Source organism: Ovis aries, chromosome X (assembly GCF_016772045.2).
Source record: "Ovis aries strain OAR_USU_Benz2616 breed Rambouillet chromosome X, ARS-UI_Ramb_v3.0, whole genome shotgun sequence".
NCBI lineage: Eukaryota > Metazoa > Chordata > Mammalia > Artiodactyla > Bovidae > Ovis > Ovis aries.
Window position 1 is genome coordinate 26906840 of NC_056080.1, and position 19377 is coordinate 26926216.

General features: G+C 38.1%; 1 protein-coding gene across 1 annotated transcript; it reads right to left on the reverse strand.

Moving 5' to 3' along the window:
• Positions 1–16801: 16801 nt before the first annotated feature.
• Positions 16802–17502, reverse strand: LOC101116885 (small ribosomal subunit protein eS26-like). Its single transcript, XM_012106433.4, has one exon. The coding sequence runs from the start codon at positions 17483–17485 to the stop codon at positions 17138–17140; it is 348 nt and encodes a 115-aa protein (XP_011961823.2). The 5' UTR covers positions 17486–17502; the 3' UTR covers positions 16802–17137.
• Between the last annotated feature and the right edge of the window lie 1875 nt (positions 17503–19377).

Consider the following 19377-nt stretch of genomic DNA (forward strand, 5'->3'; position numbering starts at 1 on the left):
CTGCACCTGTAAGTAGAGAATGTGACCTGAGATTCTGCATTCCTAACAAGCTCCCAGGGGACGCTGCTGCCGCAGGGAATAAGGCTCTCACCAATCTTCATGGATCAGAGGTGGAGTTCTAAGGCTAGAGGAACAGTAAGCACAAACTGTGGTTTGTTCAAGATAGCACTCTTTGGGGAGCACTTAGTTGACAAACAGTTATTCTTCTAAGGAAGAGGAGGTTATTTCTCTCTTCTTGTTTAAAAGATAAGTTAAACATTCCTGTTTATAGAAAAATGATAGTGATAGGGTTTCATAGAGTTGAATGCTAATGCCCTTCCTCTTTTTGTTCTTGATTTTGGATGTTTAGAGAAAGATGAAAACAGAACTCAGAAGAAGAAATGAGCTAAATATTTGGAGGATTGTTCATGAAGCTGTTTCCAAAAGCAGTGTTCACAGGATGTGTTCCTGTGTTGGAAAGCACTAACTCAGTAGGCCTAAGTTGTTCAAACTCTGTGCCTTCAGAAGAAAAGGCCTGCTTTCATGATTGGCCAATGGCCAGCTCCTGGGATCTGAGCTCTTGGAATGTTCTACCTCTACCATTTGGATCCTATAGTTACTGCTAACAATGTGACTTACAGTAAACACATTTCTGCTCTGAGAGTGTGGAGTCTGAGGGGCTGAAGTCAGATGCCCAGCTCCTACACACCTATGTTACTGACCCTGGATAAAAACCATGAACACCAAGGCTTCAGATGAGTTTCCCTGGATGGCACAACTTTGCATGTGTTGTAAAAGTTGGGAGAATTAAGCACATTACATGCAACTTCAACAGGGGGAGGTTAAATGAAGAGAGACTTGGCAGCTTGCACCTGCTTTCTGCTGGACTTCACATCATGAGCCTTTCCCTTTTGCTGATTAGCATCTGTATTACTTTTGCCAAAGTAAATCATAACGATGAATACAATAGCTGCTGAGTCCTAATAAAAGCAAAAATAAACAAATGGAACCTAATCAAACTTAAAATCTTTTTCACAGCAAAGGAAACCATAAACAAAACAAAAAACCTACAGAATGGGAGAAAATATTTGCAAACGGTATAACCACCAAGGGCTCAATTTCCAAAATATACAAACAGCTCAAGATTGGAATCAAGATTGCTGGGAGAAATATCAATAACCTCAGATATGTAGATGACACCATCCTAGTGGCAGAAAGGGAAGAGGAATTAAAGAGCTTCTTGATGAAACTGAAAGATGAGAGTGAAAAAGCTGGCTTAAAACTGAACATTCAAAAAACTAAAATCATGGCATCCAGTCCCATCACTTCATGGCAGATAGATGGGGAAACAATAGAAACAATGACAGACTTTATTTCTTGTGCTCCCAAATCACTGTGGATGGTGACTGTAGCCTTAAATTAAAAGATGCTTGCTCCTTGGAAGGAAAGCTATGACCAACCTAGACAGCATATTAAAATGCAAAGACATCACTTTGCTGACAAAGGTCCATATAGTTAAAGCTATGGTTTTTCCAGTAGTATATGTGAGAGTTGGACCATAAAGAAGGCTGAGTGCTGAAGAAATGATGCTTTTGAACTGTAGTTCTGGAGAAGACTCTTGAGAGTCCCTTGGACAGCAAGTAGATCAAACTTGCCAATCCTAAAGGAAATCAACCCTGATATTCATTGGAAGGACTGATGCTGAAGCTGAAGCTCCAAAGCTGAAGCTCACCTGATGCAAAGAGCCAATTCATTGGAAAAAATACTGATGCTGGAAAAGACAGGGCAGGAGGAGAAGGGGGTGAGAGAGGATGAGATGGTTGGATAGCATCATTAACTCAATGGACCTGAGTTTGAGCAAACTCCTGGAGATAGGGAAGGACAAGGTATCCTGGTGTGCTACAGTCCATGGGGTTGCAAAGAGTCGGATATGACTGAGCAACTGAACAACAACAACACAAACAGATTACCCAACTCACAAATGACGACAACAAAGAACAACCCAATTAAAAACTGAGTAGAAGATCTAAATAGACATCTCTCCAAAGAAGATATACAGATAGCCAAGAAGCACATGAAAACATGCTCAACATCACTAATTATTAGAGAAATGCAAATCAAAACTATGAGATACTACCTCATACCAGTCAGAATAGCCATCATTAATAAGTCTACACATAAATGCTGGAGAGGGTGTGGGGAAAAGGGAACCGTTGTTCACTGCTGGTGGTAATGTAAATTAGTGCAGCCACTATGGAAACAGTTTGGAGATTCCTCAAAAAACTAAAAACAGAACTACCATATGATCCAGCAATTCTACCTCTTGGTATTTATCTGAAGAAACCAAAAACACAAACTCGAAAATATATCTGTACCCCCAGGTTCATAACAGCATTGTTTACAATAGCCAAGATATGGAAACAACCTAAATGTCCACTGATATATGGATATACACAATGAGACGAAAGTGACAGTTTCAAGGGGTAAAACTTTGTGCCTAAATGAAAAAGCTACTTTATAGTAATTTTTCACTGAAAATATTCTGTGTAAATAAAAAGGCTTAAATCTCTTTCAATGTTTTTTATTAGTGTATAGTTATTTATAATTTTATATAAGCAACTATAGGAAATGGTAGAGAGGTTCCTCAAGAAACTAAAATAAAACTACCATATGATCCACATCTCTTTTAATTTTGTAAATTTTTTCCCCTGCTGAGAATCTATCTTTGCTTTCTATTCATAGATTGACACATTTGTGTTAAATATATATATAAACATTATATATCACTTATCTGTGGAATCTAAAACATAACACAACTTAATCTATATATATATATATATAAAGGCTCACTCACATATAAAACAAACTATGGTTACCAAAGGGGAAAGGGAGAGATTGAAATTAGGGGTATGTGATTAACAGATACACACTACTATACGTAAAATAGAAAAGCAACATGGATTTACTATATAGAACACAGAACAACATCAGTATCTTGTAATAACCTTATAACCTATAATACACACGGATACAATGGAATATTATTCAGCCTTAAATAGACATTGTGCCATTTGTAACAACATAAATGGACCTGGAGGACCTTATGCTAAGTGAGATAAGACACACAGAAAGGAAAAAAAAAAACTGTATGACCTCACATATGTAGAATCTTAAAAAAGTCAAATGCACAGTAGAGAGTAGAGTGATTATTACCAGGGGTGAGAATATGGTGGAAATGAGGTAATGTTGATCAAAGGGTAAGATGAATAAGTCTAGAAAGCTAACGTATTGTACTGAACACTGGAATTTTCCTGAGAATAGATTTCAGATGCTCTAATCACAGAAAAACTGGTAAATATGTGAAGAGATGATATGTTAATTAGCTTGACTCTAGTAATCATTTCACTATGTGTATCATGTAAGTATGCTGTACATCTTAAAAAAAAAAAAACTTTCATTAAAAAAGTAAATCTTAAAAAGCTTGTTTCCATTTCCAACAAAACAACCTGTATTAAATGTGCTTTTATTTTATTATTTATTTTCTGGAGTTGTCATCAATTTTCTAGACTATACCTGCCGAGCTCCTGTGTGGATGCATGAAAATTTATAACATCAACTGTATTCACTTTCTAGGGCTGCCATAATAAATTACTACAAATCTTGGTGGCTTAAAACCAGAGAAAATTATTCTTTTGGAGTTCTGGAGACTAGAAGTCTGAAACGACTATCACTCAGAAGAATTCAAGGTGTTGATGGGGTCACACTCTCTCCAGGCTCTGGGGAGAATCTGCTCCTTACCTCTTCCAACTTCTTGCAGCTGCTAGAAATCTTTGGGCGTCTCTGGGCTTGCAGCTCTATCACTCCAATCTCCACCTCCTATAGTCAGAATGCTACCTTCTTTTCTGTCTGTATCAAATCTCCTTTGCCTTTCCTTCTAAGGGTATGTTTGATTACATTTAGGTTCTGCATGGGTAAACCAGGATACTCTTCCCCAGTGCAACATCTATAACTTAATTTATTCTTCTGCAATAAACATCCATAACTTAATCACACATGCAAAACTACTTTTCCATATTTATAGGTTCCAGAGATTAAGACTTGATATCTTTTGGGCCATTATTCAGCCTACTACATGAACTAGTGTTAAGTTATAGAACAGTACTCTAACAATGTGATCCATCACACACTTCCATCTCTAATAGGATGGATATGGAGGTTAGAAGCCTTAAAATAGATATGACTTCCATCAGTTTTAGAGAAAAAATGAATTCCATAAATGGAAACACTTCATGGGAAACACCTGATATTGAAGGTCAGATTATTATGAACTTAAATACCACAGTTATTTCAACTGCTGAATCAGTCCCCACAAGACATTAACTGGAATGCAACCAAGAGCATGAGCTGCTGAGTTGCTATGTTTTGCCAAATTAAGATCAACTTTCATCAAATGCAGAGGCAGATAGTTTCTTCACTCTTAGAAAGCCAAAAAGACAAAATATATTAAACAGTGGCTGTTTACATTACCTTTTAGTGAGTCACATAATGATTCACCATATACTTTCTTTACATTATAAATTCCATTAATTTTATTTTTGGTCATTGTAGTCATGTATTTTCTATGAAAAATTTTCAATTTTTTACCAAAACTTGGTGTCTCCTCCCATATTGAAAACATTAAAATTTTTATGTTTAAATTATATTTTTCCTGGGAATCAACTTTGAATTTTAAGATACTTTCCTATAGAATTACTAAAACAGCTATCCATTGTCTTCTAAATATTTTAATATAATGCTTGCATTCAAATGTGTAAATGAAACTAGTCTATTATGACGTTTTGGTACTATTGTGTGTGTTCAGTCACTCAGACTTGTCTGACTCTTTGCAACCCATGAACTGTAACCCGCCAGGTTCCTCTGTCCATGGGCTTTCGCAGGCAAGCATACTGGAATGGGTTGCTATTTCATCTTCCAGGGGATCTTCCCAACCCAGAGATCAAACCTGTGTCTCTTGTGTCTCCTGCTTTGGCAGGTAGATTCTTTACTCTTGCAATGCCTGAGAAGCCCTGCTATTTTATTAGCTTTTTATATAAAAATTACCCTTCTCATAGACGAAAATTTCCAACAATACTATGATCTATAATTTTTAAATGATATCTGGATAATCTATTTTGTCAAAGTGAGTTGTAAACAGATATGATGCCCAGTGTTCTCTCAAATAATATACTTCTAATAAATTTTTCAGAGTCTTCCATGACAATTGCCTTAAGCAATTTTGATGATAGTCTGTCAAAAATAATCTACCTTGTTTTGACTGTCTAATATGTCAGTTTTATGCAACATTTTTCTATAATTATTTTTCTCTCTCCAGTGTAGCTGATACATTTCCTTTTGCACATTTTTTTTTCTCTTAATTAGGCTCATGGAATATTTATCTACTTTATGTGGTGAAGATACAAACTGGAATTAATCTTGCTAAAATGGAAGTACCTGGGTAAATACCCCAGGCTTTTAGATGAGATCTCTACCTTCTAGAAGTAACAGCAAAGAAGAGCAATTCTCTCAAAGTATGAAATACAGCCTCAAATAATCTCAGATCCACCAAATCATGGTAATATGCCCATATCTACCTTCTTGCCAGAAGAAAATGAAATCATCCCAATAGGAAGATAACATCATTTAGGATGGCTAGGATCTGCTATACATTCTATCTGACATTTTTTTTTAAATGATCAGACATATATATCCATGCAATGAAATAGTATTCAATGATAAAATGAAATTATTTATTAAGCCATTAAAAGACATGGAGAAACTTGAAATACATATTTTTAAGTGGTAGAAGGCAGCCTGCAAGGTTGCCTGCTGTGTGATTTCCAACATAAACATTCTGGAAAGAGCAAATCTATAAAGACAATAAAATTATCACTGTTCACCAGAGGTTCAGTGGGACAGAAGGAAGGATGAATAGGTGGAACACAGGATTTTAAAGGCAGTATTGTATAATGGTAGAAAATTGACATTGTGCATTTGTCAAAACCCATGGAACCATACAACACAAAGAGTAACCCTAATGAAAACTATGGATTTTAGCTATTAATAACATTATCAATGTGTGCTCATCAAGTTTAACAAATATATTGCATCAAAGCAAAACATTAATAATAGTGGAAACTATGGCAGGGGAGAAGAAAGGGTACATGAGAACTCTCTATACTTTCTGCTCATTTTTTTTCCTGTAAATGTAAAACTGCTTTAAAAATAGTCTATTCATTAAAAAATAATTGTAAGACATGCACACATACACACAACCCAGTATATATGTTTCTAGCCACAAAGGAGAAGTGTGATTAAAATGTGGCAGAAACAGTATTTAAAGAGTTCTTGGCCAAAAAAATGTTCCCAGACTTACTAAAGACACATCTCAGATTCCAAAATACCTATAAATCCAAAGTAGGAAAAATACAAATAATACCATACCTATACATCATAGTGTTCTTGCCTGGAGAATCCCAGGGACAGGGGAGCCTGATGGGCTGCCGTCTATGGGGTCGCACAGTGTCGGTACGACTGAACCGACTTAACAGCAGCAGCAGCAGTGTACATCATAGTGAATCTTAAAGGAAAATACTGAAATAAGAAAAAAAATCTTTTAGAGGCACATCAAAAAGACTAACAACTTACTTTTTAGTAGAAGTTGAAAAACAGTAATAAGCTTGAGTGAGCTAAAGTCCTAAAAGAATGTAACAGCTAAACTTAAATTGTATGACCTGCAAAAATTTCCTCCAAAAAGAAAAAAAGAATTAAATTTACTTTTAAAGGCAATCTGAAAATTTTAGTGGAGGGAGGCATGGGGTCAGTACCTGTTCATTAAAAGATATACTAAATGGTATTCTTCAGCAGAAGAAAAAATGATTCCACGTGGGAGTACAGTATTGCAGAGCAATGAAGTGTTTCAGAGAAGATATCTGAATAAACATAGGTGATTTCAAAAACCAGAAGTATATTTCTCTATTGTATTTTAAAAGTATACATGGAGTAAGAACTCCAAAGCTGTTAGGCAGCTCCATGGATGCAGCTCCTGCCTATCTTTCTGCCTCACTACAATTAACATTTCACAAACTTTAAGATCGATCAATTAGCCCATTCACCACATCCTTGTCCCCCCAAGAGGAGGGATTAGAATATACTTATTCAGTTAGGCCAAATGTTTTATTTATATTCCATTCACCAGAACATGGCTACATAGACACACATGGCTGCTAAGCACACTGGAAACTGTAGTCTTTATTCTGGGCAGCCATGTGCCCCACTAAACATCAGAGGTTCTATTATTAAATAAGAAATTAAAGATTGGTAGATTTGGGAAACACCAAAAGTGTTGCAACCCAACTATCCATGAACAAACTTTCTTCACACAGAGTATCAACCTGTTCCCAAGAGAACAAACTCCAGTGTATCATAGAGTTACTAAACCTCAAAATCTACACTCTGTGGGTGATATTTCTCTTCTTAGATTCATATGTGGTAATTATTTTCCAGACATGTTTTATGTCCTCAAGTTATTTAATATTAAATGCTGGAGTATTAATAAAACAACCAAAATGAAGCTCCCAATCAAAAATAGGAAAATAGGAAACAATAGTTATTGATTCTTCAGTTCAGATCAGTCACTCAGCCGAGTCTGACTCTTTACAACCCCATGAACCACAGCATGCCAGGCCTCCCTGTCCATCACCAACACCCAGAATTTACCCAAACTCATACCCATCGAGTCAGTGACGCCATCCAACCATCTCATCCTCTGTCGTCCCCTTCTCTTCGTGCCCTCAATCTTTCCCAGCATCAGGGTCTTTTCCAATGAGTCAACTCTTCACATCAGGTGGCCAAAGATTGGAGTTTCACTTTCAACATCAGTCCTTCCAATGAACACCCAGGACTGATCACCTTTAGGATGGGCTGGTTGGATCTCCTTGCAATTCAAGGGACTCTGAAGAGTCTTCTCCAACACCACAGTTCAAAAGCATCAATTCTTCAGCACTCAGCTTTCTTTATAGTCCAATTGCACATCCATACATGACCACAGGAAAAACCATAGCCTTGACTAGATGGACCTTTGTTGGCAAAGTAATGTCTCTGCTTTTTAATATGCTGTCTTCACTTCAGTTCAGTTGCTCACTCGTGTCCGACTCTTTGCGACCCCATGAATTGCAGCACGCCAGGCCTCCCTGTCCATCACCAACTCCCGGAGTTCACACAGAGTCGTGTCCATCGAGTCCATGATGCCATCCAGCCATCTCATCCTCGGTCGTCCCCTTCTCCTCCTGCCCACAATCCAGCCCAGCATCAGAGTCTTTTCCAATGAGTCAACTTTTCACATGAAGTGGCCAAAGTACTGGAGTTTCAGCTTTAGCATCATTCCTTCCAAAGAAATCCCTGGGTTGATCTCATTCAGAATGGACAGGTTGGATCTCCTTGCAGTCCAAGGGACTCTCAAGAGTCTTCTCCAACATGACAGTTCAAAAGCATCAATTCTGAGGCACTCAGCCTTCTTCACAGTCCAACTCTCACATCCATACATGACCACAGGAAAAACCATAGCCTTGACTAGATGGACCTTAGTCGGCAAAGTAATGTCTCTGCTTTTCAATATGCTATCTAGGTTGCTCATAACTTTTCTTCCAAGGAGTAAGCGTCTTTTAATGTCATGGCTGCAATCACCATCTGCAGTGACTTTGGAGCCCAAAAAAATAAAGTCTGACACTGTTTCCCCATCTATTTCCCATGAAATGATGGGACCAGATGCCATGATATTCGTTTTCTGAATGTTGAGCTTTAAGCCAACTTTTTCACTCCCCTCTTTCACTTTTATCAAGAGGCTTTTTGGTTCCTCTTCACTTTCTGCCATAAGGGTGGTGTCATCTGCATATCTGAGGTTATTGATATTTCTTCCAGCAATCTTGATTCCAGCTTGTGCTTCTTCCAGTCCAGCATTTCTCATGATGTACTCTGCATATAAGTTAAATAAGCTGGGTGACAATATACAGCCTTGATGTACTCCTTTTCCTATTTGGAACCAGTCTGTTGTTCCATGTCCTGTTCTAACTGTTGCTTCCTGACCTGCATACAGATTTCTCAAGAGGCAGGTTAGGTGGTCTGGTATTCCCATCTCTTTCAGAATTTCCCACAGTTTATTGTGATCCACACAGTCAAAGGCTTTGGCATAGTCAATAAAGCAGAAATAGATGTTTTTCTGGAACTCTCTTGCTTTTTCCATGATCCAGCGGATGCTGGCAATTTGATCTCTGGTTTCTCTGCCTTTTCTAAAACCAGCTTGAACATCTGGAAGTTCACGGTTCACATATTGCTGAAGCCTGGCTTGGAGAATTTTGAGCATTACTTTACTAGCATGTGAGATGAGTGCAATAGTGAGCTAGTTTGAGCATTCTTTGGCATTGCCTTTCTTTGGAATTGGAATCAAAACTGACCTTTTCCAGTCCTGTGGCCACTGCTGAGTTTTCCAGATTTGCTGGCATATTGAGTGCAGCACTTTCACAGCATCATCTTTCAGGATTTGAAACAGCTCAACTGGAATTCCATCACCTCCACTAGCTTTGTTCATAGTGATGCTTTCTAAGGCCCACTTGACATCACATTCCAGGATGTCTGGCTCTAGATGAGTGATCACACCATCGTGATTATCTGGGTTGTGAAGATCCTTTTCATACAGTTCTTCTGTGTATTCTTGCCACCTCTTCTTAATATCTTCTGCTTCTGTCCATACCATTTCTGTCCTTTATCGAGCCCATCTTTGCATGAAATGTTCCCTTGGTATTTCTAATTTTCTTGAAGAGATCTCTAGTCTTTCCCATTCTGTTCTTTTCCTCTACTTCTTTGCATTGATCACTGAAGAAGGCTTTCTTATCTCTTCTTTCTATTCTTTGAAACTCTGCATTCAGATGCTTATATCTTTCCTTTTCTCCTTTGCTTTTTGCTTCTCTTCTTTTCACAGCTATTTGTAAGGCTGCCCCAGACAGCCATTTGGCTTTTTTGCATTTCTTTTCCATGGGGATGGTCTTGATCCCTGTCTCCTGTACAATGTCACGAACCTCATTCCATAGTTCATCAGGCACTCTATCTATCAGATCTAGGCCCTTAAATCTATTTCTCACTTCCACTGTATAATCATAAAGGATTTGATTTAGGTCATACCTGAATGGTCTAGTAGTTTTCCCTATTTTCTTCAATTTCAGTCTGAATTTGGTAATAAGGAGTTCATGATCTGAGCCACAGTCAGCTCCTGGTCTTGTCTAGGTTGGTCACACCTTTCCTTCCAAGGAGTAAGCATCTTTTAATTTCATGGCTGCAATCACCATCTGCAGTGATTTTGGAGCCCAGAAAAATAAAGTCAGCCACCGTTTCCACTGTTTCCCCATCTATCTGCCATGAAGTGATGGGACCGGATGCCATGATCTTAGTTTTCTGAATGTCGAGCTTTAAGCCAACTTTTTGACTCTCCTCTTTCACTTTCATCAAGAGGCTTTTAGTTCCTCTTCAGTTTCTACCATAAGGGTGGTGTCATCTGCATATCTGAGGTTATTGATATTTTTCCCGGCAATCTTGATTCCAGCTTGTGCTTCTTCCACTCCAGCATTTCTCATGATGTACTCTGCATATAAGTTAAATAAGCAGGGTGACAATATACAGCCTTGACGTACTCCTTTTCCTATTTGGAACCAGTCTGTTGTTCCATGTGCAGTTCTAACTGTTGCTTCCTGACCTGCATACAGGTTTCTTAAGAGGTATGTCAGGTGGTCTGGTATTCCCATCTCTTTCAGAATTTTCCACAGTTTATTGTGATCCACACAGTCAAAAACTTTGGCATAGTCAATAAAGCAGAAATAGATCTTTTTTGGAACTCTCTTGCTTTCTCCATGATCCATTGGATGTTGGCAATTTGATCTCTGGTTCCTCTGCTTTTTCTAAAACCAGCTTGAACAGCCATTATCAAAACCTGCAGGGCAGGGACTTCAAAAGTTCCCTATCAGAGCAGTGTAGTGATTTTTAAAGTCCCTCCAGTTCTGTCTTCCGGGAGGATTTTCTTTTTTATTTTTTTCTGTGGTGCCTGTCTTTATCCTTTGGGAGGCTCTTTTGTATTATTTTCCGTAGTCATATTTGAAGTCCAGTGGCAAAACATTTACAAGTATCTTCATGCTAATGCCGTTTCAAACCCCTGGGGATTGCTTTATGGGTTAAACAGTTACAGGATTTTGCAGTCTTACCCTGTATTTTGTGTTTGTTTGGTTTGGAGGGGTGGTTATGGTAAACTTTAATACTTCAAAAATATAATTGATTTCTGGCCTATTTGCTATCAGCTAGTTCCCTATCTAGGTATTTATTTAAGCCTTAAGGCTTTCATTTATTGGCCTCAGTTATACTCAACCTCTGTCTCTCAATTTAATAGCAGCTGAGCATCTGAAAGCTTAGACTCTGATGAAAAGGAAATATCCTTAATCCTCACCCTGTAAAGGTTCTCCATGCCTTTTTTTTTCTTTAATATCCTGCTAAGAATATCCTGCTAAGCTACCCCTTAGAACTATCACTTACATAGAAGGTTATTTTCCACATACATAAATGCTGGAAATAAGCAATTTAGGCCTTAATAATCTTCAACTTTTCAGCATTTTTTAATCTTTATTGAACTCAGTGTGTGGCTTCTGACTCATGGTCTAAAATAACTGCTGAACTCTAGACATCACATCTGCATTCCATCCAGAATAGAGGACTCTACTGGAAATGTAACATTAAACCTGGAAGCCATTGAGGATTCTCTCACTTTAAGAAAAGAGAAAGAGAGAGATCTATGGGGTTTGGAAGGAAAATTAGCAGTCTTTCCCACAGTTATCTTTTATTCTACCTTTTATTTTATTTAATAAAATTTCTGCATTTTAATCCTTCCTTAAAATTGGTAAAACATTGATCAATAGTGTGTTTCTATATATTGTTTTTCTAATTTCTTATACATTTTAGTTTTTTAACATGTTTATTCTTTATTTTTGAACATTCTTTAACAATAAAGGCATTTAATGGTGGCATATATGATAGTAGCAATGTAATGTATTATACATTACATGAAACCATAATGTTACAAACTAGTGTTATCTCAATATGACATAATAAATTGACAGAAAAATAACTTGTACCAGGTAAGCTATGAGTTTATCTTTATAGTATACATGAAGGAAGAATGTAAACACAGAGAAAAAAATGCTTATTAACCTGCTTTCCCTTGTTCAAAGTAAAAAGACAGCAGGGCCAGTTGCAACTCTGGACTAAAAATATTCACACATGGCCTGAGAGAATGAATATTATCACCTAATAACTGGTATAATTTTAATATCTATTAAATATTATTCATATTTTTATCAATGGGTAACAATAACATCTATGAATAAATAAATAAATGTATTTAATATGTAAATACAACTTTTGCTATGTTCTATATATGTTGGTATGAAGTGTTCTGTTTTACACTGTTTTATAGATAATAAGTTCCCTTCTGAGTTACTTTTTGATAAAATAATTATCTAGCAGTATATATGTCTTCACTTCAAAGTTGCTAAGAACTTTGGTAAACTTTTATATAATTATGCCTTTTATTGATTTATTAAACTGTGTTAGGTATACCTTGAGGCAAGTAACAAGATAAATTTTAAATGATTCTGAGCAAAACATTTTTTAAAGGAACTGCACATACCTTAATTGACATACGTCAGGCTCTGTGTGTGTGCTTATTTTTATATAAAATTAAGAATGTGATTAAACTATTCCTCCCTCACATGGATCATAGCCTTGTCATGGCAAAGGAGCTTGGTTAGCTCAATGAAGCTATGAGCCATGCTGTGCAGGGTCACCCAACATGGATGGGTCATATTGAAGAGTTCTGACAAAATGTAGTCCACTGGAGAAGGAAATGGCAACCCACTCCAGTATTCTTGCTGTGAAAACCCCATGAACAATATGAAAAAGCAAAAAGATATGACACCTGAAGATGAGCCCCCAGGTCAGAAGATGTCCAATATGCTACTGGGGAAGAGTAGAAGACAATTAAGAATAGCTCCAGAAAGAATGAAGCAACGGAGCCAAAGCAGGAACAATGCTCAGTTGTGGATGTGTCTGGTGGTGAAAGTAAAGTCCAGTGCTGTAAAGAACAATACTGCATAGGAACCTAGAATGTTAGGTCCATGAATCTAAGTAAATTGGATGTAGTCAAGCAAGAGATGGCAAGAGTGAACACCAACATTTTAGGAATCAGTGAACTAAAATGGACAGGAATGGGAGAATTTAATTCAGATGACCTTTCTATCTACTACTGTGGGCAAGAATCTCTTAGAAAAAATGGAGCAGCCCTCAGAGTCAACAAGAGAATGGAAATGCAATACTTGGGTGCAACTTCAAAAACAACAGAATGATCTTAGTTCGTTTCCAAGGCAAACCATTCAACATCTTAGTAATCTAAGTCTATGCCCCAACTACCGATGCTAAAGAAGCTGAAGTTGACTGGTTCTGTGAAGATCTACAACACCTTCTATAACAAACACCAAAAAATGATGTCCTTTTCATCAAAGGGCATTGGAATGCAAAAGTAGGAAGTCAAGAGATACTCAGAATAACAGGCAAGTTTGGCTTTGGAGTACAAAATGAAACAAGGCAAAGGCTAACAGAGTTATGTCAAGAGAACACACTGGTCATAGCAAATACCCTTTTCCAACAATGCAAAAGATGACTCTACACATGGACATCACCAGATGGTCAATACCAAAATCAGATTGATTATGTTCTTTGTAGCCAAAGATGGAAAAGCTCTATCGAGTCAGCAAAAACAAGGCCTAGAGCTGACTGTGGCTCAGATAGAGATCCTTATTGGAAAATTCAGGCTTAAATTGAATAAAGTAGGGAAAACCACTGGGCCATTCAGATATGACCTAAATCAAATCCCTTATGATTATACAGTGGAGGTGACAAATAGATTCAAGGGATTAGACTGGGTCAGAATGCCTAAAGAACAATGGACAGAGGTTTGTAACATTGTACAGGAGGCAGTGGCCAAAACCATCCTGAAGAAAAAGAAACGCAAGAAGGCAAAGTGGTTGTCTGAGAAGGCTTGACAAATACCTGAGGAAAGAAGCAAAAGCAAGGAAGAAAGCGAAAAATATACTCAACTGAATGCAGAGTTGCAAAAATTAGCAAGGAGAGAAGGCTTTCTGAAGTGAACAATGCAGAGACCGAGGAAAACAGAATGGGGAAGACTAGAGCTCTCTTCAAGAAAATTAGAGATACCAAGGCAACATTTCATGCAAGGACGAGCACAATAAAGGACAAAAATGGTAAGGACCTAACAGAAGCAGAAAAGATTAAGAAGAGGTGACAAGAATACACAGAACTATACAAAAAAAGGTCTTAATGACCCTAATTACCACGAGTGTCTAGACATCCTGGAGTGTGAGGTCGAGTGGGCCTTAGGAAGCATCACTACTAACAAAGCTATTCAAAGTGATGGAATTTCAGCTCTGAACTATTTCAAATCCTAAAAGATGATGCGGCATTAAAGTGCTGCACTCAATATATCATCAAATTTAGAAAATCCAGCAGTGGCCACAGGATGGGAAAAGATCAGTTTTCATTCCAATCCCAAAGAAGCAATGCCAAAGTATGTTTAAACTACCACACAACTGCAATCATTTCACATGCTAGCAAGTTTATGCTCAAAATCCTTCAAGCTAGGCTTCAGCAATACATGAACCAAGAACTTCCACATGTATAAGCTGGGTTTAGAAAAGGCAGAGGAACCAGAGATCAAATCACCAGTATCTCTGGCATCATAGAGAAAGCAAGGGAATTCCAGAAAAGCATCTACTTCTACCTCATTGACTACGTTAAAGCTTTTGATTGTGTGGATCACAACAAACCTTGGAAAATCCTTAAAGAGATGGGAAACCAGACCACCTTACCTGCCTCCTGAGAAACCTGTGAGTCAAGAAGCAACAGTTAGAACTGGACATGGAACAACCGACTGGTTCAAAATTGGGAAAGGAGTGTGACAAGGCTGTGTATTGCAGCCTGTATGCAGAGTACATCATGCGAAATTCCATTCCGGATGAATCAAAAGCTGGAATCAAGATTGCTGGGAGAAATATCAACAATCTCAGATGTGCAGAAGATACCACTCTAATGGCAGAAAGTGAAGAGGAACTAAAAACCTCTTGATGAGGGTGAAAGAAGAGAGGGGGAAAGCTGGATTGAAACTCAACATTAAAAAAATTAAGATCATGGCATCTGATCCCATCACTTCATGGCAAATAGAAGGGGAAAAGTGGAAACAGTCACAGATTTTTTGGGGGGAGGGGGGCTCCAAAATCACTGGGGATGGTGACTGCAACCATGAAATTAAAAGATCCTTGTACCTTGGAAGAAAATCTATGACAAACCTAGATAATGTGTTAAAAAGCAGAGATATTTCTTTGACAACAAAGGTCCATCTAGTCAAAGCTATGGTTTTTCCAGGAGTCACGTGTGGATGTGAGAGTTGTACCATAAAGAAGGCTGAACACTGAGAACTGATGCTTTTGAAATGAGCTGGAGAGGACTTTGGAGTGTCCCTTGGACTTCAAAGAGTTCAAACCAGTCAATCCTAAAGGAAATCAGTCCTGAATATTCACTGGAACAAGTGATGCTGAATCTGAAGCTCTAATACTTTGGTCACCTGATGCAAAGAGCCAACTCATTAGAGAAGACCCTGATTTGGGGAAACATTGAGGGCAGGATGAGGGGAGTGGGTGACAGAGGATGAGACGGTTAGACAGCATCACTGACTCAATGGACATGAATTTGAGCAAACTCCGGTGGATAGTGGAGGACAGAGGAGCCTGGCGTGCTGCAATCCATGGTGTTGCAAAGACTTGATCACGATTTAGTGACTGAACAAAAACAGCAGCAATAATCTATTCCTCAATAGCACAATTTAGCTTGTCCCACAATATCTATCAATTCTCAGAGAACTGTGCTGACATTTGCCATTACAGTTATATTTTGCTTTATGTGTTTATTACTAGTACCATTGTTTCTTACATATTATTTTGAAGATAGGACATCTTTTGGAGATTTGTTTTCTATCTTTTTGTGGAACAAAAAAGTCTTTTCTCTCATAAAGGTTGTTTTTTTTTTTTTTTTTTTCCCCAGAACAATGTGTACTTTAATCAAAACTTCCAAGCTACTAGTTTAGCTTAAGGAAAAAAATCATATAAGCTAACCAGCAAAGGCCTTAGCAAACATTTACATATAAATTTTTCAAATATACGTGTACATTTGACCCTTGAACAAAGCACTGGTTAGGGGCACCATCTCTTCAAAAATCCATATATTTTAGAGTTAGCCTTTTGTATCTGTCTGTACTTTCACACTTGAGGATTCAACCAACTGTGAATTGCGTAGTATTTACTAAAAACAAAACCACCCCCGCCCCCTGCAGTTAAACCCATGCTGTTAAAGGGTCAACCATGTATTGCTAGCTGGGAACTCTAATTTCTGAACTCTGAGACAAATGAGCCATTGTCACACAGACTACAGCCTTTTCCCAGACTTTTTGCAAAACCCCCCTCATATGGGACTTCCACAAATTTCTACGAATGCCTGGCATTCAGGGCATTGTCACCCCATAAAGCAATGTACCACAGAAAGATGAAGGCTGGGTGATTAGCTTAGCAGCAAACCAAGGTAGGCATGTAAACTTGACCTGAGGTTAAGGACCTGAATACAGATCCCCTTATGCAAGTTGTGGACGTTTATTAAAGTCTTCATGTTGCCACAAGAGGAATGCACACCTTAGCCTAAGTGACTTCCTGATGCACTCCTCACTCTGCTAGTTTCCTCCCCATTTTAAAGACACCAACTTAAACCATTTGCCAGGCTGAATTAATCAAACACAGATGCCCTAATTCCTCACCCCCACCCCTAAGGTACGCAAACTGGGGAGACCAAATGTACACAACCCCCACTCCATCTGGCAACATATATTCAACATGCTACATAAAGTATAATTTCCATTTTATTGTCTTTTCAGAGACACCAATATTTCTTCAGTCTTTAAGGACTTGGATCCTTACATGGGCTTTGGTGGAGGATGTGGGGCAGCACCTGCAGGTCTAAATCGGGGTGGAGGTGTTCGGTCCTTATGAGCTTCCCGAGAGCGATTCCTGACTACCTTGCTGTGAATGGCACAACTCACGCAGTAATGTAGTTTCACACACAGCTTGGGAAGCACGTAGGCGTCGAAAACACTAGCTTCAGAAATGTCCCTGACGGCTGCCGCCTCTACGATGTTCCGAATGACGAACTTCTTAATGGCCTTATCCTTGGGCACGCATCGGGCACAGTTGGTGCAGCGAATAGGCTGCACGTGGCCACAGCCCTTTTTGGCACGACCGTTGTTCCTTCTTTTCTTGGTCATCTTGGAAGCGCCGAGGCAAGAGAGCTCTCATAAAGGTTTTTTTAGAATTTTAAAATTATCTCTACAGGACAAAAATTTCATCAGTATAATTCTTTGACTTTTTAAAACTTTTTCATTTAAGATAATTATAGATTCACATTCAATTGTAAGAACGATTACTAATATAATGAGGTCCCCTGTACCAGTTTCCACCAATGGTGGTATCTTACAAATCTACAGTACAATATCAGAATCACAGTACTGACATTGGTACAGTCAAAATTTGAGCATTTCCATAATCACTAGGGTCCTTCACGCTTCCCTTTGGCTCTCACACATCCTTCCTCCCTGAATCTGCACTCATCCCTACCCTCTGGCAAGAACTAGTCTGTTCTCCACTTCAATAATTTTGTCATTTCAATTATGTTATATAAGTTAACTATTATAGAATGTAACATTGGGATTGACCTTTTTTCCCTAAGCTAATTCAATGGAGATCCATGTAAGTTGTTGCATATATTCATAGTTTGTTCCTTTAAATTACTGAGTGGTTCATGACTTAGACTTACCATAATTTGTTCAACCATTCAGTAATTGAAGGATATTTGGATTATTTCAAGTTTTGGACTATTATGAATAAGGCATCTGTGTAGATTTTTGAGTAAATATAAGTTTTCATGTCTCTGGGATAAATGCCCAACAGTGTAATTGCTGATTCCAATGATTGTTGCCTGTTTAATTTTATAGAAAGTTACCAAACTATTTTTCAGAGTGACTGTACCATTTTACATTTCTACTAGTTATGTATAAGTGACCCAGTTTCTCTATATACTCTTCAATATTTGGTGGTATCACTTTATTTTAATCATCTGATAAGTGTGTAGTGAAATCTCATTGTAGTTTTTCATTTGCCTTTCCTTAATGGCTCATAGGAAGATCCCCTGGAGAAGGAAATGGCAAACCACTCCAGTATTCTTGCCTAGGAAATCCCATGGACAGAGGAGCCTGGCGGGCTACAGTCAATGGGATGCAGAGCCGGACACCATTGAAGCAACTTAGCATGCAGATGGCTCAGTGATGCTCAGTGTGCTCAACGGCACAATGACTCATGATGTTGAACAACTTTTTCACCATCTGTATATTGTCTTCCTCTTCAAAGAAATGTCTCTTCATATCTTCTCAGTGTCTAATCAGCTTTGCTGGACTGGTAAGTTTTCAGACTTCCTCACATATTCTAGATACTAGTTCCTTGTCAGCTATGTGGTTTGCAGATATTTTCCTCCTATTTATAGCTGGTGGTTTCAACTCTTTCACAGGGTAAATTTTTAAATTTGGCTAAGGCCCAATTTATCAGTTTTACTTTTATTGGTAGTGCTTTTGGTATCAAATCTGAGAACCTGTTGCCTATTCTAAGATCCAGAAGATTTTATCCTTGTTCTAAAAGCTTAATAGTTTTATGTTTTACATTCATATCTGTGATCCATTTGAGTTAATTTTTATAATATGTGTGATTGAGGTCAAGGTTATTTATTTATTTTGCTACAGATATCCTGCTGTTCCTGCATCATTTGTTGAGAAGGCTATCCTTCCTCCATTAAAATTCCTTTTGCACTTTTGTAAAAAGTCAGCAAGATTTAATATCAGGTAGAAGGCTCCCTGAGCCACCTTTTGTTACTAGATTGGGAGTTAAGAAATGCTGGGCCTGGGTTGCCTTCATATGTTGGGGAATGGGAATAAGACACCCACCCTGCCACTGTCTTGTTCCTGCATTCTCTAATTTTCCTTCCTCTTCCCACCTGTCAGGGTTCCTCTTTGGTTGTCTCTTACATTTTCCCAGTGTTTATAAGTATACTTAACAGAAAGAGTAGGGGAAAATGAGTCTATGTCATTTTGCCAGGACCAGAAGTTCATCT